The 25,195-nt window shown below is 33.4% G+C and overlaps 2 protein-coding genes and 1 pseudogene across 2 annotated transcripts; 1 reads left to right on the forward strand and 2 right to left on the reverse strand.

The window, feature by feature from the left end:
- The first annotated feature begins 657 nt into the window (after positions 1-657).
- Positions 658-12,775, forward strand: LOC139847807 (histone acetyltransferase HAC1-like). The gene is made up of 16 exons (XM_071837530.1): positions 658-1,357; positions 2,233-2,341; positions 2,755-3,127; positions 3,949-4,431; positions 5,047-6,494; positions 7,093-7,389; positions 7,470-7,748; positions 7,860-7,988; positions 8,282-8,482; positions 8,635-8,777; positions 9,071-9,386; positions 9,703-9,842; positions 10,010-10,088; positions 10,695-11,087; positions 11,663-11,880; positions 12,312-12,775. The coding sequence occupies exons 1-16, from the start codon at positions 1,179-1,181 to the stop codon at positions 12,424-12,426; spliced, it is 4,902 nt and encodes a 1,633-aa protein (XP_071693631.1). The 5' UTR covers positions 658-1,178; the 3' UTR covers positions 12,427-12,775.
- Positions 12,776-13,653: 878 nt separating this feature from the next.
- On the reverse strand, positions 13,654-15,546 carry LOC139847313 (fructokinase-2-like; annotated as a pseudogene).
- A 235-nt stretch (positions 15,547-15,781) lies between these two features.
- Positions 15,782-19,158, reverse strand: LOC139848190 (RING-H2 finger protein ATL58-like). The gene is made up of 3 exons (XM_071837921.1): positions 18,830-19,158; positions 18,655-18,737; positions 15,782-16,258 (listed from the first exon to the last, which is right to left on the reverse strand). The coding sequence occupies exons 1-3, from the start codon at positions 19,082-19,084 to the stop codon at positions 15,979-15,981; spliced, it is 618 nt and encodes a 205-aa protein (XP_071694022.1). The 5' UTR covers positions 19,085-19,158; the 3' UTR covers positions 15,782-15,978.
- Between the last annotated feature and the right edge of the window lie 6,037 nt (positions 19,159-25,195).

A 25,195-nucleotide genomic window follows, 5' to 3' on the forward strand; every position in this document is an offset into this window, starting at 1 on the left:
GTTGTTTTAATCTTGTTCATTGATCTCATTTGATCTGAGGATTAAAAATGATCCCTTGAATTTTAACATTTTCTTTAGTATTTTTGGATTACAATTGTAATTATTAATTATTATTATTATTATTATTATTATTATTATTATTATTATTAACATAACTCTAACATTACATATACAAAATTTTATTGTATCAAATATAAGATTACATACATTAAATTATAAATTCACTGTAAATCACATGTTTAATGTTTATAAATTGACAATAGAATACACTTAACTTTTCTACTAATCGTACGAAAAATTCAACCCTTTTTCTCTTTCAGTTCCGTTAGTCGCATACGTCCGTTGCTTTTTTTTTTTCTTAACAATCCTGACTAAATTAACAGGTATATACACTACGATCTATCATCATCACCTTTCTCTTATTTATTGCTTTATTAATTTAATCAATTTGGGGTTTTCATAATTAATCAATTTCGAAATTTAATTGATTCATAAAACGATTCTTTCTTTTACGTTTTTCACAAATGTATGATAAATTTAGTTCATGTTAGCTTTTCAATTGTTCAATTTTGTAAGAATTTGGTACTCGTCAATATTAGGGTTTTGAATGTCCTGTTCTTGAAGTTCATTGGTAATGAGAATTGAATCATGGCTCTTTTGCTAAATAGGGTTCTGTTTTTTCATTAAATTTAATGCGAAATTAAAAATCTTGACTGATTAACATTGGTTGATTTACCTAAAAAAGCTGACTTTTTATCTTTGGTGTTTGACTTATGATTTTGAAGTTAATTGGGATGTTGTTAGTTCTTGAACATCAGCATATTCCTATTTTTAGCATTTGTTATGTCAGCATGAGGATATGTAGATATGGGGTATCCGCCCAGGCTCGATTTCGGAAAAAAAATAAAAAATTACACTAAAATTTTTTTTACTAAAAAATAAGGTTTTTTTTAGTGTTTGCGCCCCTTTCATTAGTTTCGCCCCATCTCAGGTCGGGTTGAAGTTCCGCTACTGTGTATGCGTCCATAAATGGTGTTTGAGTTCTGAAAATATATTTGTTAATGTTTTACTAGGGGAAAATTTAAAGGTTTTTATACAAATTGAGTATATGATTAGGGATCACTAATCGGATCACATTGTGTTATGAGAAGTAGTTAAAGAAACCAAGCGGTTAGAAAATGAATTTACAAGCTCAAATGGGGGGACAGTACCCAAGACAGGTTTCAAATCAAGCTGCGAATTCAGTGTCTTCTATACCACAACAACAAAATATGACGCAGAACAATGACGGGTCACATGCTACACTCAGCGTGCAGCCTGGTATTGCGAATGGACGGCGGTTTATACAAAATAAGATGTAAGTTCTTTTTTTGAACTCGTTTTTATATGTCAAAGGTCCTTTTTGTATGTTGATATTGTTTGTTTCTTGTGCATTTGTGTATACTTGCCTAATGTATTTAATTATCCAATTGTTACTATAGTAATGTTTGATGCTAAATTTAGTTGGTTTGAACAAGTGCCATTTGATAGTGTAAAATTGCGTACTACGATTTTGAACGGGATCCACTGGTACGTATATTGTGCAGTTGTTACTACAGAACTGTTTGATGCAATTAAGTTAAGGCTAAAGAGTTATACATAGAATTCAGTTGGTATTTTTGTCATGTTTTGCTGGATATGATTTAGCATATATCATTGTTTTCAGCTTTTTAAGACCGTTTAATACATTTAGGTTATATGTATTCCGATGTAAATTACCGATTTTCTTCTTAATCTTTTCGTGGTGTTAGTCTGAAGTACAATCCTTTGAGATATAATTTCCTCTTATACGTACAGACTATTAAATGGTAAGTTTTTGCTGTGTTTGTTTTGGTAAGAGACTGGATCTAATTAATACTTGTTGTATTTGTTATAAATTGAGGATCAAGAAGAAACTTTATTACCGAAAAGATGAATATGTATTTGTGTATATCCATGTATGTATGTAGTACAAAAAAAGATGTATATTTTTGTGTTGAGGCTTAATGTATTATCTATATTGGTGAGTATGGCAAGGTACATTAGTTAATTTTTTTTTTTCCGATCCTCATTAATTGATAGTGATATAGAAGTAAATACTAAAGTTCTGTTTTGCATTCTTTTAACTTTAGTAATATGAATTTATGTCGCGGCGTGACCAATGCTTTATATATTATTAAAATCACCGATGAAATAATTTTTTTTTCTCTTTAGTTATGAGTTTCTCATGAAGCGACAACAAACTCGGGATATAGCTCCAAAGAACGTCTTGGATATCGTTAGACGCTTGGAGGAAGGCTTGTTCAAAAGTGCTACATCGAAGGTTCTACTTTTTTTTTGTTTTTTTTAATTTAATTAATATAACATTATCTTATTTAATGTTATATCTGAAGTATGATATAATATGTATTCACTTATTCTTATGTTAGTAATGAAACAACATGTTTATTTGTTTGGAGTACAAAAGGTAAACGATAGTTCTTAAATAATAAGATTGAGTTTACTTTTGAGTTTTAAATGAACTAAAGAAATTTTACTTATTTAATAAGGCTTGGATTAACATTTAAATGGAAAAAGGGTATTAATTTATCTGAGTGATGCTATATACTAATCGAAGTATTTAGGGGAGGTTATATCAACTGAGAGAAGACGCAGTAAATTTATTTCTCGTTAAGTTGTATGATTTGTGAACATCATTATCTATAAATAACATAATTTTTGTTTTGTTTTGTTTAGGAGGAATACTTGAACTTAGAGACGTTAGAAAACCGTTTACAAATACTGATCAAACGCCTCCCCTTCACTCAACGATATCAGCAGCAACAAAATAATCATTCTGTTGCTATGGGAACAATGATACCGACTCCCGGCGTACCTCAAAGCGGGAACTCTAATTTGATGAGCTCATCATCTGTGGATAATAACTCTTTGATTGTTGGTAATAACATGATATCATCATCATCCAATAACATGATGTCATCATCATCCAATAACATGATGTCATCAGCCAATAACATGATGTCATCATCTGTAAACCCGGGAAGCTTTTCGATGAATAACTCTGGGCCTTCCAGAGGCATGCACACTGGTACATTTGGTTCAAATGACGGTACATCTTTCACTCTTTTACTTGGAGGTCTCGCGCAAAATGGGGGGTATGGTTAGTAGATCAAAACAGGATTTGGTTGAAACACTTTGGCTTGATCTGCTAAAACTTTTATATTTTCCAACTCTTATTTTTTTAATAACAATTAATGTGTTAGTTATGGCTATAAATATAATATAAATCTTGTTTTGGTTGAAGGAAATGAATAGGGAGGTTTTATGCATTAATGTAGACCTTGGTGGGACGGCAAACTTTTCCATTATTAGCTAAATGTCTTTATTTGACCCACAAGGTTGTAAAAGTCGCGAGTAAGGGACGAGCCGGTCGGGACCTTGGAGGGACGAGCCGGGAATTGACCAACGTTGACTTTTAGTAATGCATAAATTAAATTATTAAACATATGTATATGTATATATATTACACATAAATATATCAAACATAAAACAAAACATTTTAAACTTAAATATTTCAAACATAGATATGACACAAAATATTATTTGAGAAATATAAATTTTTTGACCTAACTTTGACCGACTCAGACCTGACTCGCCCAACTTTGATCTAACTTTTTAGCATTGACAGACTTTTAAGGCGTTTTTTGGGCGAGTTGGGACGTGCTAGTCCCCAAACAAACGCGTCAGCCGACTAGGCCAACTTTTACAATAATGATGATCCATATGATCCGTTTGAAATAGAACATAACCCAAATTGACCACTTAATTAGCAAATGGTTTAAACTGCCACCTCTACTCCCGTTGCTAGTTTTTCATATTATCCACTTATCTTCGTTTCTTTACAATATCAAATCTACTTTTTTTTTTTAGGTGTAACAGTCGTATCTCAACAGTCAATGTCAAACTTCTCTGTGAACTCATCAACTATCGACCACAAAATTGGCAGCCAAATGATGCCTACACCTGGATTCAATAACAGTAATAATGCAAGTAACCAGTCATACATGAATTTGAACTCATCTAGTAATAATGTTCCTGTGCTTTCGAGTGTTGACTCGGCAACGGTTTCTCAACCATTGCAACAGAAGCAACACGCTGGTGGTCAAAACAGCCGAATCTTGCATAGCCTTGGAAGCCACATGGGTGGGGGGCTTAGGTCTACTTTGGGTCAAAAACCATATGGTTTCCCGAACGGGTCGTTAAACAGTAATATAGGAATGATGGGTAAAAATTCACAAATGAGTAGTAATATTTCGGTGAAGTCCGAGGGATTACTGATCGATTCTCAGTATGGCAACTCTTCGAAACCAGTGCCACAATATTTTGATCAACATCAAGGACAGATGTCACAAGGTACCCTTAATTCACTCGTATATCTGTCTAGCTTATATGATATAGATGACTAAATCGGTGGTTAGCGTAAGGTCAAAATGGCCCGGGTTTGATTGGGTTGATTTTAAAGAGTACTTTTTATTTTGCAAATAATCTGCGTGTAAGTTTAGGTCCATGGTTGTTCGTTGGATGGTTGTATTTTTGTTCGGTTGTTCCCTTGTTTAGGTTAGCTTTCTAAAGGCTAGGTGGGTCAGGGCTCTATATTGTATTTTAGATTGGTTCTTTCATTTTTTTGATGAAAGTTCGTGGTTATAAATTTTAAGTTTTTTCACCAAAAAGATAAAAAATAAATAAATAAAAATAAATAAATAAATAAATAAAATATGTGTGTAAGTTATGCTCTCAAAAGCTATATGGTTACAATCAACATTTAATATTTTGAACGGAGTTTTTTTAGTAAGTCGTTTGCGATATAGATGGTTCATGACAAGTTTGGCCCATTTTTTTAGTAGCCTAATCTTTTGTTTGTACCCATTTGACTTGTAAGTGATTAACATAACCTGACTCAGTCCATTTTGGATGCACGTTTATTTTATTAAACTGAATTATCTTATGTTCATATTTCTAATGTTGTAGGTGATGGATCCGGAGATTTTTATGCCCCCACAAGTTCAGCTACTTCGCTGATGAACATGAACCAAGTAAACGTACCAACATTACAAAGAACTAACTCTCCGTTAGTGGTCAATCAGTCAAACTTACACAATTCTGATCAGCCTGCAAACACGAAACCTTCAATAGATCAAACCGAGAGCGCTATGCATCCTCAACAGTCTCTTCAGTTTCAGCAGCAACAACAACTTCTTCGATCTCAAAGACAACAAAATCAGCCGAACCAACAAGTACCGTACGGCCAGTCTCGGTTGATATCTGATACGGGCACTCGAATAAAATCCGAACCTGGACATATTGAAACCTTGCAGCCACAAGTTTATGAAAATTTTACCCAACTGACCAATAACTTTCAGCAGAACTCAGGCTCTCAGGATGTGCGTTTATCAACAATGGAAACTTCAGATCACCAACAGTTTTTGCAACAGGCTAATTTTGATGTCGACACTCGAAATAATATTACCCGTTTGATCGGAATTCAACCAGAGACTGTACATCAGGGTCAATGGCATTCAAGATCACAGGATCTTAAACACGAATTAGGTAACTTGTCAAACGAGCTAATAATAGGAAATGATCAAATTCAGAAAGATAATAACATTTCTTCAGAACCATTTATGGCTTTTAAAAATTCAGTTAGCCCACAATCGGCTAATACAGGCTGTATGATGGGGTACAAGAATCAAATAAGATGGCTTTTGTTTTTACGGCATTCTCGTAATTGTGTTCACCCACCTGGAACCTGTCCCGAAATCCGTTGCATCACTCTTCAAAAATTGTGGAAACATCTCGCGTCATGCAAAGATGCAACTCAATGTCAATATCGTTTCTGCATTAGATCGAAAAGAGTACTCGAACATTATAATAACTGCAGCGATCAAACATGTCCTGTTTGTGTTCCCGTAAAGCAATTCTTGCAACGTAAAGGGGTCCTTCAAACTATTTCCCCAAAATCGGGCAGCAAAACGTGTAAATCCGTAAATGAAACTTCAGACGATTTACAACAGTCTGTAAAACGAATGAAGATTGAGCCCGCATCTCAGCCGCCAGTTTCTGAAAATGGAATCCCGATTGTACCGGGTCCCACCATCAGTAAACCTGAGGTCACAGGGGTAAAAAAGGAAGTTCTTGTAAATTCGCTGCAAGGAACTCTCAAGATCACTGAACCGGAACGGAAGGATTACGCTGAAGATCTCGTTAAAGCTAAAACTAATGAGAATTTGGTTTGTAAGCAAGCGTTCCCTAAGATCGAGAAAGAGGTGGGCCCGGCTAAACAAGAAGATGCAACAGTTACCGAAACTGTGGCCAGTAAATCGGGGAAGCCAAAAATAAAGGGAGTATCAATGACGGAGTTGTTTACACCTGAGCAAGTTCGGGAGCATATAACTGGTCTCAGACAGTGGGTGGGCCAGGTCAGAAATCTGGATCCTTTTTGAATGACATTTAAGATGGTAAAGTGGATAAGTTGGGTTATGGGTCAGAATTGGCAGGGTTGGGTGGACCCACTAACACTTCTTTCCTTTTCATTTGTTTAGTTTTGCAAATAGTTAAGGTGTTAACGATGTTAAAAAAAATCTTTTTTTAACAATAATAATCTATTTATTGAGATGATATGATGTAGGAGGGGTAATGCATTTTGATTGTACTTCAGGTGAATTTCAACCCATCCAAGATGAACCAAATCTTAACTGATTTTTTTTGAGTTTACCAATTTGGCCTGTTAGATATATAGTTTATAACCTAGATTGACCTTTTATTTATAAATAGGTTGAATTTTCCACCTCTATTAACAAAATGTTATGTCCCATTATGCTTTGTATTAAATAAATGCTAGCTTGTATATACCAATATACACTCATATACTCTAGAATAATAATTTTTTTTTTAACAAAAACTAAAATGACGCCTCTGTTTCATTTAATTCATGTATGTATGGTTAGAGCCTGCGTTTTCTATGTAATACAATCTTTTGTCTTTCTATACTTGATTTGTATTGTTTGTTTTGTACAGAGCAAAGCAAAGGTTGAAAAGAATCAAGCGATGGAGTTTTCTATGAACGAGAATTCATGTCAGTTATGTGCAGTCGAGAAGCTCAATTTCGAACCACCACCTATATATTGCTCACCCTGTGGAGCCCGCATAAAAAGAAACGCAATGTTTTACACTATTGGGAGTGGCGACACACGCCATTATTTCTGTATACCTTGTTATAACGAAACCCGTGGAGACACCATAAGTGTCGACGGAAGTAATATTTTGAAAGCAAGATTAGAGAAAAAGAAAAATGACGAAGAGACTGAAGAACCGGTATGTTACGTGCTATATGCTAACATATTCTTGTGTAAACTGTAATAAAGATCTGACCTCTTTTTTATCTTATTATACAGTGGGTACAATGTGATAAATGTGAAGCTTGGCAACATCAGATTTGTGCGTTATTCAATGGTCGTAGAAATGATGGGGGACAAGCAGAGTATACCTGTCCGAATTGCTATGTGGAAGAGGTTGAAAGAGGAGAGCGGGTCCCACTACCACAAAGTGCGGTTCTTGGAGCAAAAGATTTACCGACAACCATTCTTAGCAATCACATAGAGGACAGACTGTCTAAGAGATTGAAGCAAGAAAGACTAGATAGGGCAAGGTTCCATGGAAAAAGTTACGATGAGGTGATACGGAGTTTTCACATTAATTTGATTAAACTTTTAATTTCTTTCTACTTTTGTACTAAATTAGAATTTAAATATTAATATACTACGATACGACTTGTATTTTATCAGGTTCCTGGGGCAGAATCACTCGTTGTCAGAGTTGTTTCGTCAGTTGACAAAAAATTGGAAGTCAAACAGCGATTTCTTGAGATCTTTCAAGAGGAAAACTACCCGACAGAATTTGCATATAAATCTAAGGTATGTTGATACCAGTGTTGCAGAACTCGCAATGACTCGGTTTTGCAACTCGGGGAGTACTCGGTCGAACTCGGCCCAACTCGGGATTACTCGGAAAATCGGTCAAAGTCAAACTTGGTCAACATCCGAGTACTTCCTGAGTTTTCAAGTATTCTATAAAATGTCCCGAGCGAGTACTCCCCGAGTAGCGATTTTTGCAACCTCGGTCGATACTAAAATGTTATAGGCATAATTGTGGTAATTATGTTTTGACTTTGACCTGATACTAAGGCTGCTACTGTTGCTTGTTATAGGTAGTTTTGCTGTTTCAGAAGATCGAAGGGGTAGAAGTATGTTTGTTTGGCATGTATGTTCAAGAATTTGGAGCAGAATGCGAGCAACCAAATCATCGTCGGGTGTATCTTTCGTATTTGGACTCAGTCAAGTACTTTAGGCCTGAAATAAGAACCGTAACTGGCGAAGCTCTGCGTACCTTTGTATATCATGAAATTCTGGCAAGTTACTAGTTCCTCTATCAATTGGAGTTTGTGTTTTGTATTGATCATCTAAATTTTGCGCCTTGAAGTTGCAATAATCAGTTTTTATCAATGAAACACTCCATACTCTTACCATATTTACCTGTATTATCCTATTTTACTGTTTTCAGATTGGGTACCTTGAATATTGTAAGTTACGTGGGTTCACGAGTTGTTATATATGGGCGTGTCCTCCATTGAAGGGTGAAGATTATATCTTATACTGCCATCCAGAAATTCAAAAAACACCGAAGTCAGATAAACTAAGGGAATGGTAAGTCGATGGGAAACGTGCATTATTACTTCACTATTGTAAGTTTAGGGCTTATTAGGGGTGTGAGGAACTTAACTGATAATGAGGAACTGAACCGATCCGAACTGAACTGCGGACCTCGGTCCATATTTTGCCAAATTTTCTGTCTTCGGTTCGGACTGGACCAAACCGAAAATATATGGCTCGGTCCATGGTGTGACTTTCTACTACAGATTGGGACTCGGGACAGAACCACACTGAACTAGGTTGGTCCGGTTCTAATGCATTACTAACATATAAGATTTGTTTACCAGGTATTTATCGATGTTGAGAAAGGCGATAAAGGAAAATATTGTGGTGGACCTGACTAATCTATACGACAATTTCTTTGAATCTAACGGTGAATGTAAAGCTAAGGTGACTGCAGCACGATTACCGTATTTTGACGGAGACTATTGGCCTGGTGCTGCTGAGGATATTATCATTCAGATTCGTCAAGAAGAGGAAGCAAGAAAACATAATAAGAAAGGGTCAGTTAGTAAGAGGACTATAACTAAAAGAGCTCTCAAAGCTTGTGGTCAAACTGATCTTTCTTCCAATGCTTCAAAAGATCTGCTACTCATGCATAGGGTAAATTTAAACACAATGAATGTTATTTCTTCGAGCGTTTTCTAGGTCAAGAAAATAACATTTATCACAAAGTGTCTTTTTTTAAATGTTTATATTTTCACCTAATCTTAATGTTTGTAAAAATTCTTTTTATAAAAAATGAAAATAGTAAAAAAAATAAAAAATTTACTTCCCCCTTATCCCTCTCCTATATATGTATGTGTGTGTGTGTGTGTGTGTGTGTGTGTGTGTGTGTGTGTGTGTGTATATATATATATATATATATATATATATATTGTTGTTGTTGTTCTTACTCCCGTTGAATGCTTTTTAACAGCTCGGTGAATCAATATACCCGATGAAGGAAGATTTCATTATGGTTCACTTGCAGCATTCATGCACTCGTTGTTGTATCCTAATGGTTTCCGGTACACGTTGGGTATGCAACAATTGCAAAAACTTTCAGCTCTGCAATCGGTAAACACTGTTGTATATTGCATTACTCATAACATGTATTTTGAAATCTCAGTTAAAAAAATTGTATTATAATAAGCAATCAATCTATATGTATTAAGTTCATGTATATTATTCCGAGACATTGAATGTATTATATCGAGCAATCAATCAATTTTTATGTGTTGCAGGTGTTATGAGAATGAGCAGACTCTTGAGGAGAGGGAAAAACATCCTATTAATCAGAGAGTGAAACATCCACTTTATTCCGTAAGTCGCTTCCTTCATAAGATGTTACATTTGTGTACACAATCTGTATAACTAAATTTCGATACAACAAACTACTCTATTTTACAACAACAATTGAAATTTGTGAACCCAAAATATAAAGATGATATATTTGTATTCCGAATTCGTGTTCGTTTTTTGTTTTGTTGAGTTATCTATTCCCAAATAAATTTCGTCAACATTTTAAGAGAAGTTAAAAAAAGATTTGACATAAGAAATCACCTTTAATATGTAGTTTGGTCTAAATCAATAAAGATTTATATGTGTGGTTTGGTAGTGTAAAGTGATGTTGTAGTGGTAAGGTTAGAGTTTTAGCATCACATCTTCAAGTGTTCAAAGTGTGTTAATACTTAAGACTTGATAAAAACCATTTTAATGTCTTACGGAGTATATATAAATGGTGTCTTTTGGTCATTTTATTAATTAGTAACATATCATATTCTACATTAAGATTCGAATAAATATGAATTTACGTTTAGGTCCTAACTTTTTAAAATTTATTCTCAAGTGTTTTCTCAACTAACTCGCATGGTGTTTGGACCTTAATATTGTCTGTACTTGATACCGCTAAATTAATGAATTGTGCAGATCGAAATTGACGGCGTGCCTACAGATACGAAAGATAAAGATGAAATTCTCGAAAGTGAATTCTTTGATACCCGACAAGCTTTTCTCAGTCTTTGTCAAGGCAATCATTACCAATATGATACGTTACGACGTGCTAAACATTCTTCAATTATGGCTTTGTATCATCTTCATAATCCCACCGCTCCCGCATTTGTCATAAATTGCATCGTGTGCCGTCTCGATATCGAAACAGGTCAAGGCTGGCGTTGTGACATCTGCCCTGATTATGATGTGTGCAATGCATGTTATCGGAACGGTAGAGGAATAGATCATCCTCATAAGTTGACTCAACATACCTCAATTGACGAGCGTGATGCACAAAATAAAGAAGCGCGACAACAACGAGTTGTACAGGTACATACTAGAATCTTAAAATTGAATATGTAGTTGGTTTAATTGTAATAGATTATAGATTCGGTTTCTTATGTTTGGTTTGGGCAAGAAGAGGTTTTCAGGTGGCTTTGTTGGCGTTTCATACTATACCTGGCAAACGGGTCAGGTTGGGTGATGGGTTGCAATGGGTTTAAGTCTAAATGAGTCATGGGTCAGACGGAGCAGATTTTTAATCGTGTACAAATGGGTCGGGTCTAAATGGGGGTTGGCACGTCGGGTTGGGTCGAGACCCGTTTTTCCAAACAAAACATTAGTCATTCTTTTTTCTCATACTTTGTGTCTCGCGTTTCAGCTTTACGTCCCTGTTTTCAAATTCGTGTCTTAGTTTCTTACTTTCGCGTTTCAGTCTTGCATATCAGTATCGCGTTTCAGCTTTCCGTTTTGCGTTGCATATTTCCGTTTACGTTTCGTGTTTCAGTTTTCGGATTCGTGTTTCAGTTTTCAGTTTCTCGTTCCAGTTTTTAGTTTTAGGTTTCAGTTTTTGGATTTGTGTTTAGAAGTGAATTTTATAATAATATGGTTGAATTTGTTTGCAGCTGCGAAAAATGCTCGATCTTCTGGTACACGCGGCTCAGTGCCGAGCTGGGCAATGTCAATATCCGAATTGTCGAAAAGTGAAGGGACTATTTCGACATGGAATGCAATGCAAAGTACGTGCATCTGGTGGTTGTTCTCTTTGCAAGAAAATGTGGAATCTTCTTCAACTTCATGCTCGATCTTGTAAAGATACTCCATGCAATGTCCCCCGTTGCAGGTTTTTATCTTTTTCGTATCCCCGCTAATAATTTGTCTTTTGTAATACATTTTTGCATGTTCCTTTCATCAATCATAATGCACTGCCTGAATTGAGACTTATTTAATCTCTTTTTATACATCCACCATAAATGTGCATTAACAAGTTGTACAGTACAACATGTTAGTGCATATTCTAAGGTGGATGTATTAAAAAAGATGGTGGATATATCACCACCCTTTAAGAAACATGTTTGACTGTTTTAATTGAACAACAAATGAGAAAACATGTATAAAGTAAGTTACTGATTTCAAGTAATTGCTATCAATGGGCAGCAAAGTGTTTAGATTATTGTTTACTAATATTTTTTAGTGGTCATCATTTTTGATTAAAGAAAATATATTTTTGTTAAAAATACTAATATTAACATTATTGTTATAACAATTTTTTAGGGACCTAAGGGAACATTTGAGAAGGCTGACACAACAAGCTGATAGCCGTCGGAGAGCTGCTGTTATGGAGATGATGAGGCAACGTGCTGCGGAGGTTGCAGGCAGCAGCGGATAATAATAAAAATAACATCAATTCAGACTGTAAATTATACAAAGTGTACAGTTTTGGTTGGTTGAAAGGCTTAATTGGATTAAGTTTCTTTCAACTATATTTTTCAACGGCAGTTAACTGGGCAGCGTAGGCACACAAGTACAGGCTATAATGAAGGTTTGAACAAGTTAATGTTACAAGTCATGAAGAATGATCATCAAAGGGAAGAAATTTTGTATTATTTTGTTTTGTTGTTTGGTTGTATTTTTATGATCTTTTGGTATGGTAGTAGTGGACATATATAGATCATGCAAATATGATACTTCCTTTTGATCCATTTTAATTCATTTATAGTGATAGTTTACTTTAGGATCCCTACAAATTGCTTGATTTTCACCAATTTAATGTTTGAAATTTACATAAAAAAGAATCCTCCAGTATGTCCCTAATCACAGGTGCAGTATAAATTTTATGCTAAAATCAAACACGAGGATTGCGGTTATATCCACACATGTGTAGGGTCATCGCTTATGGACAGGTTATACGATAAGGGTCGAAATCCAAGTTGAACCAAAACGATAAGAGTAAAACAATCCAGTTTCACTGTATCTTTTTTTTCCTTCATTTTCTGACATAAATATAGCATTTATTATTTTTTTTATATATATATTTTTTTGAACAGTCGTATGGGATCACCTAGGGGAACTTAACTACCAACGTGTTCATCTCTCACAGTTACATAACCCGCCCCCAACTGCTGCCCATGAGGAAACTCGGCCCAATCCGAGGGCATGGACGGTAATATCCCCTCCCCCAATGCCCCCCGCAACGCGATGTGCCGAAGGCACCCTTGGGTGGAATTCAAGGGTGAATGGACAACCTTGTGTGCAATGTTGCACTACACGGGAGTCGAACTCTTGACCTCTCGCTAAGAGAGGCAGACCACTACCAAAACAATTAGTTTTCCTAGATAAGAACTGTAAACTGGAATTTTTATTAACGTTACTCAGGATTTTCAAAGAGTTGAAAGAAAATCCGACTATCTAAATAACGGGCTCGTATGGCTTGGTTTTATACTAATCACAATTCACAAGCTCATATGAACCAAAATCCGACTCATATACAAAAGATCACTCTTATTCTGATAAAATTTAAACCCATTTACGGGCACACTTAAAAGTACGAAGATCTAGTTTCAAATGAATCGACATGTTTAATTACATCAATGATACAATTCAGCCCCAAATCTTGTTACTTGGACTTGGATCCCGAGATGAGTGCTTGCGCATCAGCTGTAGATGGAAGCGCGGGAATCGCTCCTTTCTTAGTTGTACAAATCGCTCCACAAGCATTAGCTAGTTTTAGCGCCTCCTTTAATTTCCCTTCATCCTGCAACAAACACGAATGCAAACTTCACATGTAATCCTTAATGAAACACGACTTCAACTTGTTTATGAAGTGGGGCTATGTGTTATACCGCAAAAATAGAATTGTCTTTTGCAATGGAAACTAAGATAGATCCCACGAACGAGTCACCAGCTCCAGTTGTGTCAATTGTTGTCACAGAGAATCCGGGCACTTTTCCCTTGAAACTCTACACTCGAAAAACAATGTCCATTACACATAGTAGATGTAACATTTAGATTCTCTATATTAGTTTTACTTGATTCGATATGCAAATAAACGGATCGATCATATGTACCTTTGTATAATATCGACAACCTTTCCCCCCATCGGTGACAATCATAAGCTTGAGACCATCATGCCACAACGACTTCACTGCTTCCTCATTATCCGAATCATTTTGCGTCAAGAAAGCCACCTCATCGTCGCTCACCTATAATATTGACAACATCAGTTTTCTCTTTTACTCCAAAAATCGCTTTTAAGTTGATTAAAACTTGTGTTTGGATATGTGTTTAAACTATTATTGCGACTTCTAGTCACAATTAACCGTTTAAACTGAATGATTAAGTGTTGAATAGTTCAAAATATTTATGATTAATGGCTGACTGTTGGTATTATCTAACTATCTCTACCACCTAAATCTCAAATTCAAACGTCCTACAAACTAAATTTAGGCGATTGGAGAACTTACCTTGATGAAATCAGCCTCGTTCCAAATACTCTTAATGCCTTGCCTGGCAGCCTCAGGAGACGGCCAAAGCGGAAGGCGGACATTGGGGTCATACGAGAGCAAGACACCGGATTGCTTGGCGGCCTTCATGGCTGCAATGTGAGCTGACCTGCATGGCTCGGTAATAAGGCTAATAGAGCCATAATGAAAGATTTTAGCCTTCTTGATTAGATCCATGTTTAACTCGGACTCTTTCAAGAGCATATCAGCACTCGGGTTCCTATAAAACATGAACTCCCTCTCACCATTTTTCTTAAAGTGTTACAAATGCAAGAGCTGTTCTTGCATGCTCGTCAAACAAAACTCCATTAGCGTTTACACCGTTCTTCTTCAATATATCGGCCAACATGAATCCAAACTCATCTTTCCCAACCTATATATTTCAATAAATGATTAAACCATATATAATCAATGTAAACTTTATACAATGTGAATGAGAAATTAAGTAATAGAGTAAATATGATTAATTTTTTTTATTACCTTGCCTATGAAAGCTGAGGTGCCACCAAGCTTGGTGATGGCACACGCAACGTTTGCAGGTGCACCGCCTGGTGCTTTTAGGAATCCTTGAGACTCGGCCAAGGAGACACCGGAGGTATCAGGGACGAAATCGATCAACATTTCTCCAAAACACACGATGGATGCCATGTTTATGATATGATTAAGGTTAATTGAAATGGTGTTTGAAATTGAAATTGAAATTGAAATAGAAATAGAAATTGATTTAAATGAAGGTGTTTCTAAATATAGAGCAAGAGATAGATAAGAGACAAATGTAAGGTGATCTATATAAAGGATAGGAGAAACTGGAGTTTAACCATTAAATTAAAATTTTATTTTAAATCACAAGTCTTTTATTGTTAACCATCTTCATGTAAGTTGTAAGTTGTACACCACCCTACTATATCCATCCACCACTACTGATTATATTGTTCATATTTCCAATGAAGGGTAAAAAGGTCAAAAATCAACCAACTAGTATTATGGTTAACATTATTCTTCTTTTTTATTTTTAAACCTTCAAACAATATTTATTTATTTAAAGAAATCTTTCACTGATTGCATTTTAGCAATATATAGCTAACTTCACTTTTGTGCTATATACTGTAATTGGTACTGAGAAGCTTTCAGTGAGTTGTACATGACTACATACATGTTTGATAAGTTGTTGGATTGACATTTTAAAGAATAACATGTGGTCAACAATCAAACATTTGCAATGAGAAAAAGAGTGAAAGACATTCATACTTACTTTTTTCTGAATAAACGAAATAAAAGAAAACCCCAATCGTTTTAAGGATTTGACGACAAACAAAGAACAACTAGAGATCAAATTACTCAATAACTTACAACTGAATTATGTTTCGAGTCCAATAAATTAACCAACAACCATTCAAAGATTATTATTCTGTATTCTAATAATTTCTGAAGCTTTTTCCTTACAATGAATGGGTAGTATGCTCATGGTTCGTAGAAGACTGGTCACAATTTTCAATCTGATGAGATGCACCCGTATCGTTTTCAGCATCGGTAGATATGTTATCGTTAGTTGCTTCTGGCTTGGTTGGGGATGAAGAGAGAAGAGAAAGGCGGCAAAGAGGGCATGTTGTGTGAGTCGAAAGCCAGCTATCAATGCATTCCGCATGAAACGCATGCTTGCAGGCCGGTATTTGTTGCAGCCTATCCTCTGCCTCATAGTCCCCAAGGCATACTGAACATCTGCATTTTCAATGGACCCCACAGAACAAGTTAAAATGGTTAGGAAAAGATGTGATGGAAAATTGGTGGGTCGGTAACAGGTCTAAACGGGTAAAGCATTGGTACAAGTCAGTATGGGTCCAGTTGGGTTGACTTGAAACCCTGTTTGTTCAACCTTCAATACTACTCTAGTTTTTTCTTCTTCTTCTTCTAATAAGGTAATCTTAGTAGGTTTTATGTATTAAAAATACACTTTGGGCGACTTTCAACCCTGCTCCTTCTAAATTAAGTTTCCTATTTTTTTTTTTTACCTGTTTGACTGGTATCCCGAATCTAATTGTTCATAGGTAAATGGTTCAAATTCCCACCTCTAGAAAACGATATAATTGATGCTATTGCTAGAATATGAAGACTACTATACTTGAAATTAAAGAACACGCATTTTAATTAGTTTTTGAGTGTTCTGATTTTTAGTTTAAGCATTCATAGTTTCATACAAGTTGCATGTAACTTCAAATCACAATATCATAAAGATGAAAATGTTAAAATTGATATTGGTTATTAAGATACCCTGTACCACCCAGTCTTGAGAAGAAAAGTTATGCTGATGTATTAAGTAATTCAATTTGTACATGCAAACTAATCATTCTATTTAACCAATTTCAAAATTTATAATATTCATCATCCTACTATCAATCTCATTAAGTATGAAGATTTAAAGATAGTGATGGAGAAGTTAAAGAGCAACTTGTTAAAACGAGTACCAGCATTTTTAGCCTAGCACTAATTTGGTACTAACCTAAAATGTTTAAATGTTTTCTACGGTGGTTTGGTAAATCAAATTTACACACACACTAAAAGAAAAAAAAGCTTGGATTCGTCACGAACAATTTATACATATGTACGAAAGAGAATATTAGAAAAAGATTAGTAAACGAAAAGACCAGTACAAAACCTACACTGTAAAATGAAATGCTTCTGCAATTTTTACCAACTTTTAAAGTTGCACGCTCAATTGTGACCTTTCGCCATGTATATTGAATGACAAAAGTATGACCTATTTTGTAGAATGTAGATTAAGTAACTTAACAATAATGGATTTGTTGATATGGATTCTAAACACAAACTCATTTAAAAGTATCATGAATACTAAACTGGTACATGCATCTATGTGCTTGTTTTGCTTAACCCTAGTTAGTATAAGTTTCCATTTTGAGCAAAAAGGGAATTTTATTTTTTAAACCTGGATTTTAGGTTGGCTAACTTTACAGATCTGATTTTCTTAGAACCATAATTGAAACTCCTAAACTTATAGGCTCACGGTCAGGGGAGATTCTATGTTAGGGCAACCGGGGTCAACCGCCTCCAAAGACTAAAACTTTTTTTAGTCTTCTTCTATGTTAAAGTTCAATGTTTTGATCCCGTTTTTAGTTTATTCCAATTTGTTAACGTTTTACCCCATCAAAAAGAAAAAAAAAATTGGGTCCGCCATTGACAGGTTGTACTTCTATTAGAGATTAGTTAACAGCCTAAAAAATTAGCAAAATTGAGGAGTCTGTTTAACTTAACTAAATGAGAAATTTGTTTAATACTTCCATGAGTTTCACTTACAAGCGGAGTACTACTTAACATAAATTATTAATTAAACTAAGATGAAAATCAAATCAATATGGGAAGTAATTCACATGCAGCGGCCAATTTAACTTTAATGTCATAAAGTGCTTACAGCAATAACGTTAACAATGGGCCATTCATCCTGACCAGTATGGCCCAATGGTTCAACCCCAATACCCTGAGTATTGGGCACAGGTCAAGGGTTCCATCCCTGGCTTTGTAAAAAGACCGTGAGAGAGGTTTTACCGATCCGTACGCAGGAATTCGGCTCGATCCACATGCCCGTATGGATTGATGGATCGGGTCCCTATTATGCGGTCCGGGTCTCCGCCCAAAAACATGTGTGCGCGTGGAAAATGATCGGGTGGGTGGTTTTCGATCCCCGTCAGTGATTTCCAAGCCCAACTTTCCAAAAAACTACAATGGTATCGTTTCATTTCATTAAAGGAAATGCAATGGTTACTCACAAATACGAACCACAACCAAACAAAATTAACTTCTTTTACCGCTAAAACCCCATTGGATCTACCTTCCTAACTTTTAAACATAGATCGTCAAGCCATATAACAAGAACCACAACATCTTTCATTCTTAACTAGCCTTCCAATTCTACCCGATATGGCCTTTGTTACGCCATTCGTAACAAACGTCAACTACATTATCCCTCCAATCTCTTCATATTAAATTAAATAATTAAATAATGTAATTCCAAGTTCCAGCTATGTAATGCATCATTTATAACATCTACTACACATACGATAATTAAAATAAATAATAGTAATAATATTAATTAAATAACTCACAGTGCATCAGTTACAGAAAAGCTTTCCTTAAACACAATAACAGGCAACATCTCCCTCAATTCTTTCTTCATCCCCAACTCAGCCTGAAAAGAATATGATTATTCAATTATCAAACCCTAATTAACTAATTACATCGAGATCCATTAGTATAAAACAGTAACAATAATGTTAATACCGTGGATAGGGCATTGGTGGCAGATGAGGGTTCCGACCACGGCGGAGTACGGCGGAGACGACGGAGACGGAGATAAAAGAGATAGAAAGAAAGAATGAGAAGTAAAGTGAAAACGAGAGAGAAAGCAAAAGCAAACCCTCGAAATAACTTAACTTCAGCTGATAATGCCTTCTTCCAATCCCAACAATTAGTTGTATTTGATGTTGTTGATGATGATGATGATGATGATGATGATTCAGTTGCAGAACAAGTCATTATGGATCTGATTAATTTTGGAGTAAATTGGAAGCATTATTGAGTCTCTCATCAGTTGATTTAAAAGATCCTCAGTTTTTTGATACTCTGCATAAATAAGTCATGTGGATGTGGTAATACATAGAGTTGACTGTTCACTATTGAGTCAGAACTCAGAACTAGAGTTAACAAAAGTATTAAATTAAATATCTATAAAGTATAAACATTATATTTTATTTATCTAAATTTATACTCAGGAGTATTAACTAATTAAATTTTTTTTTTTTTTTGAAAGGCAAAAAGCATTTTATAAAATTAAAAGATTACATGAAGCATAGAGTAGATGCTTGGGCCAACTAAACTAGACAACAGGCCAAGAAAGTATAGCAGGCCAATGACACAAATCTTGCTACTGTTATACATGAATTACAATGACTAGTATTAACATCGAGTAACCTTCAGCCTAATGTTAACCGTGATCATCGTAAATGCTCGGATTTGAGGGCCATTGATCCCATTTCAACACTAATTTCTTCGATCGATTGTTTATTCATTGAAAATTTTTTGTTTGAATTTCATTGAGTGCCATAGGAACGGTCCAAAAAGTCTTCCCGAAAACCTTTGAGTTTCGATTTTTCCATATCGTGTATCCGCAAAGCCATTCAATAGCTTGCTAGATTCTGCAACTTGAGGTCGAGTTTGATCCCATCCTTTTCCCATGAAACATTTCGTCTAAATTCGAGTATGATTGACTATTAAGATTCCACCAACAAAAATGCGATCCCATAGTTCCTTAGCGAATGGGCTGGAGTAAAATAGGTGGTCCACTGTTTCTGCTTCATTGTTACTAATGGGGCATAGAATTGTTGTAGTGACCCGGAAAAAATTCGACTAATTTTAAATCAAACTCTCGATACGATATTGTATTTTTGATACGATAAGCAAAGTCTGTTAGGTTGAGTCTCAAAAATTTTGAACTGTTTCATATATTCAATTGACCTTCGACTGTTCTCGACGATTCACGAACAACTATTATATATATATATATATATATATATATATATATATATATATATATATATATATATATATACATGAATGTTAATTGTAAATATATTTATTTGAAAATATATATATATTTAGTTATATAATAAAATCTGATATTAAAATGTATTTATATATACATATAGTATATGGAAAATAAATGATTTCGAGCTTAATTAGTAAACGTCAGTAACACTTGGTTGACATTTCGCTAGTGTTCATATAGATCTAATACGAGTTTATGAAGATTCAAAATAAAAGTTAGACTGTAAATTGATTACGACGATTTTAGGTTTGATGGAAATATTTTTACCTTTTTAGTTTAAATATTAGTACTCCGTACATATTAATTGGAACAGAAAATAAATAATTAACGAACCTTTTTGATCAGGTTTTAAACAGTTAATGAGTGAAATAATTAATTATATTTAATCTAAAAGTTTGAGATTTTTAGGAACACTTTTATACGACAACTGTTTAGCAATGGACACGTTATAGACATCCATGATAAACTGTCGGTAGAATAAACCAAAACATTGGCTGTTGAACTATTACATTTCACAAGTTTAATTACTGTGCGTTCTTTGAATTTTAAGTTTATTATTATATTATTAATTATTATTAATTATTATTAATATTATAATTATAATATATATATATATATATATATATATATATATATATATATATATATATATATATATATATATATATATATATATATATATATATATATATATATATATATATATATATATATATATATGTATATGTCTGATGAACCAAAAATTTCATCACCCCTCAAATCTCTATTCAACTCTCTTGTTAAATTCCATCACCCTCTCCAAACCTCAACCGTCCATCTTCAACCATAGAATGTAGTTTCAATTACTTGTGTCTATTTCGTCAAACATTTATAAAAGCGCATGTATTCTCAGTCCCAAAAATATAAAGGGTAAAAAGGCAAATGAAACTCACCATACTGTATTTCGTAGTAAAAATACATATAACGTCATTGAATAAGTGCAAGGTTGGCCTCGGATTCACGAACCTAAATTAATTATATATATTTATGTGTTGGTCAATATTTGTCTAACAAATTAGGTCAAGTCATAGTGTACCACAATCCTAATGCTCGAGACTAATATGCAAAAGTCAACAAAAGTAAATTTGACTCAAAATAATTTCCAAAAATCTATACATGATTAATATATAGTTTAAATATCGTCGTTTTATATTTTTAAATATTTTTAAAAGATTTATTAGAGTAAATAATATAATTTATTTATTAATAAATAAAAATTTATATTAAATTTATATAATAAAATATACTTTTATATATATTAAGTAATAAAATTTATAGGGTTCATTTAATATCATAAAGATAATATGATAGGTATTATTAAAGTAAGTTATTACACGTAGTAAAATATGTTTGTATCACATATTTATTTGATAAAATAATATCTATAATAATAGTAAGTAAAAGTTGTATTATTTTGTAATAATAATTATTATTATAAAAATATCAATATTTATAATTACTAAGATGACATTATGATAAAACGATAATTCTAATTATGATAACTTTAATATTTAGGATAATTTTTAATATTATCTTTAAAATAATAATTCTATTTAAAATAATAATAATAATAATGATATTTTATAGTAACAATGACATTTCTATTAAAATGATAATTTTTGTTAAAATGATAGTTTTAATACTAACGATACTTTTAATAATAATAGTAATGATAAAAATAATAAGAACGATAATTTTATCTAAATCAATATCTTATAATATTTTAATTTCATCATGATACTCTTACTCATTATTTCCTAATCGTTTTGTTTAATAGCTTTTAATCGTCTTTTATATCGTGTTCATAATAATGATAATAATAGTAATCAAAATAATTAGGTGTTACAAATATTTATTTTAATTACACTAATATTAATAATGATAGTTACTATAATATTATTAACGATAATACTAACTTTCTTTACATCGAAAATTGACAGGCATGCATACTGTAGTGACCCGAACTTTTCCATGTTTATATATATTAATTGAGATTGATATTTACATGATTAAATGTTTCCAACATGTTAAGCAATCAAACTTGTTAAGACTTGATTAATTGAAACAGGTTTCATATAGACAATTGACCACCCAAGTTGACCGGTGATTCACGAACGTTAAAACTTGTAAAAACTATATGATGACATATATATGGATATATATATAATTAACATGATACTATGATAAGTAAACATATCATTAAGTATATTAACAATGAACTACATATGTAAAAACAAGACTACTAACTTAATGATTTTTAAACAAGACATATATGTAACGATTATCGTTGTAAAGACATTTAATGTATATATATCATATTAAGAGATATTCATACATGATAATATCATGATAATATAATAATTTAAAATCTCATTTGATATTATAAACATTGGGTTAACAACATTTAACAAGATCGTTAACCTAAAGGTTTCAAAACAACACTTACATGTAACGACTAACGATGACTTAACGACTCAGTTAAAATGTATATACATGTAGTGTTTTAATATGTATTTATACACTTTTGAAAGACTTCAATACACTTATCAAAATACTTCTACTTAACAAAAATGCTTACAATTACATCCTCGTTCAGTTTCATCAACAATTCTACTCGTATGCACCCGTATTCGTACTCGTACAATACACAGCTTTTAGATGTATGTACTATTGGTATATACACTCCAATGATCAGCTCTTAGCAGCCCATGTGAGTCACCTAACACATGTGGGAACCATTATTTGGCAACTAGCATGAAATATCTCATAAAATTACAAAAATATGAGTAATCATTCATGACTTATTTACATGAAAACAAAATTACATATCCTTTATATCTAATCCATACACCAACGACCAAAAACACCTACAAACACTTTCATTCTTCAATTTTCTTCATCTAATTGATCTCTCTCAAGTTCTATCTTCAAGTTCTAAGTGTTCTTCATATATTCTACAAGTTCTAGTTACATAAAATCAAGAATACTTTCAAGTTTGCTAGCTCACTTCCAATCTTGTAAGGTGATCATCCAACCTCAAGAAATCTTTGTTTCTCACAGTAGGTTATCATTCTAATACAAGGTAATAATCATATTCAAACTTTGGTTCAATTTCTATAACTATAACAATCTTATTTCAAGTGATGATCTTACTTGAACTTGTTTTCGTGTCATGATTCTGCTTCAAGAACTTCGAGCCATCCAAGGATCCATTGAAGCTAGATCCATTTTTCTCTTTTCCAGTAGGTTTATCCAAGGAAATTAAGGTAGTAATGATGTTCATAACATCATTCGATTCATACATATAAAGCTATCTTATTCGAAGGTTTAAACTTGTAATCACTAGAACATAGTTTAGTTAATTCTAAACTTGTTCGCAAACAAAAGTTAATCCTTCTAACTTGACTTTTAAAATCAACTAAACACATGTTCTATATCTATATGATATGCTAACTTAATGATTTAAAACCTGGAAACACGAAAAACACCGTAAAACCGGATTTACGCCGTCGTAGTAACACCGCGGGCTGTTTTGGGTTAGTTAATTAAAAACTATGATAAACTTTGATTTAAAAGTTGTTATTCTGAGAAAATGATTTTTATTATGAACATGAAACTATATCCAAAAATTATGGTTAAACTCAAAGTGGAAGTATGTTTTCTAAAATGGTCATCTAGACGTCGTTCTTTCGACTGAAATGACTACCTTTACAAAAACGACTTGTAACTTATTTTTCCGACTATAAACCTATAATTTTTCTGTTTAGATTCATAAAATAGAGTTCAATATGAAACCATAGCAATTTGATTCACTCAAAACGGATTTAAAATGAAGAAGTTATGGGTAAAACAAGATTGGATAATTTTTTCTCATTTTAGCTACGTGAAAATTGGTAACAAATCTATTCCAACCATAACTTAATCAACTTGTATTGTATATTATGTAATCTTGAGATACCATAGACACGTATACAATGTTTCGACCTATCATGTCGACACATCTATATATATTTCGGAACAACCATAGACACTCTATATGTGAATGTTGGAGTTAGCTATACAGGGTTGAGGTTGATTCCAAAATATATATAGTTTGAGTTGTGATCAATACTGAGATACGTATACACTGGGTCGTGGATTGATTCAAGATAATATTTATCGATTTATTTCTGTACATCTAACTGTGGACAACTAGTTATAGGTTACTAACGAGGACAGCTGACTTAATAAACTTAAAACATCAAAATATATTAAAAGTGTTGTAAATATATTTTGAACATACTTTAATATATATGTATATATTGTTATAGGTTCGTGAATCAACAGTGGCCAAGTCTTACTTCCCGACGAAGTAAAAATTTGTGAAAGTGAGTTATAGTCCCACTTTTAAAATCTAATATTTTTGGGATGAGAATACATGCAGGTTTTATAAATGATTTACAAAATAGACACAAGTACGTGAAACTACATTCTATGGTTGAATTATCGAAATCGAATATGCCCCTTTTTATTAAGTCTGGTAATCTAAGAATTAGGGAACAGACACCCTAATTGACGCGAATCCTAAAGATAGATCTATTGGGCCTAACAAACCCCATCCAAAGTACCGGATACTTTAGTACTTCGAAATTTATATCATATCCGAAGGGTGTCCCGGAATGATGGGGATATTCTTATATATGCATCTTGTTATTGTCGGTTACCAGGTGTTCACCATATGAATGATTTTTATCTCTATGTATGGGATGTGTATTGAAATATGAAATCTTGTGGTCTATTGTTACGATTTGATATATATAGGTTAAACCTATAACTCACCAACATTTTTGTTGACATTTAAAGCATGTTTATTCTCAGGTGAATATTAAGAGCTTCCGCTGTTGCATACTAAAATAAGGACAAGATTTGGAGTCCATGTTTGTATAATATTGTGTAAAAACTGCATTCAAGAAACTGATTTCGATGTAACATATTTGTATTGTAAACCATTATGTAATGGTCGT

This window comes from Rutidosis leptorrhynchoides, chromosome 5, assembly GCF_046630445.1.
Source record: "Rutidosis leptorrhynchoides isolate AG116_Rl617_1_P2 chromosome 5, CSIRO_AGI_Rlap_v1, whole genome shotgun sequence".
Classification (NCBI taxonomy): Eukaryota; Viridiplantae; Streptophyta; class Magnoliopsida; order Asterales; family Asteraceae; genus Rutidosis; species Rutidosis leptorrhynchoides.

Coding starts and splice junctions, on each gene's coding strand:
- LOC139847807 (XM_071837530.1), top strand. CDS start 1,179: ATGAATTTACAAGCTCAAATGGGGGGACAGTACCCAAGACAGGTTTCA. Junction 7,749..7,859: donor ATGGAAAAAGTTACGATGAG/GTGATACGGAGT, acceptor GTATTTTATCAG/GTTCCTGGGGCAGAATCACT. Junction 8,778..9,070: donor TCAGATAAACTAAGGGAATG/GTAAGTCGATGG, acceptor TTTGTTTACCAG/GTATTTATCGATGTTGAGAA.
- LOC139848190 (XM_071837921.1), bottom strand. CDS start 19,084: ATGACTTGTTCTGCAACTGAATCATCATCATCATCATCATCATCATCA. Junction 18,738..18,829: donor CCACCAATGCCCTATCCACG/GTATTAACATTA, acceptor TATTCTTTTCAG/GCTGAGTTGGGGATGAAGAA. Junction 16,259..18,654: donor TTTTCTGTAACTGATGCACT/GTGAGTTATTTA, acceptor TTGAAAATGCAG/ATGTTCAGTATGCCTTGGGG.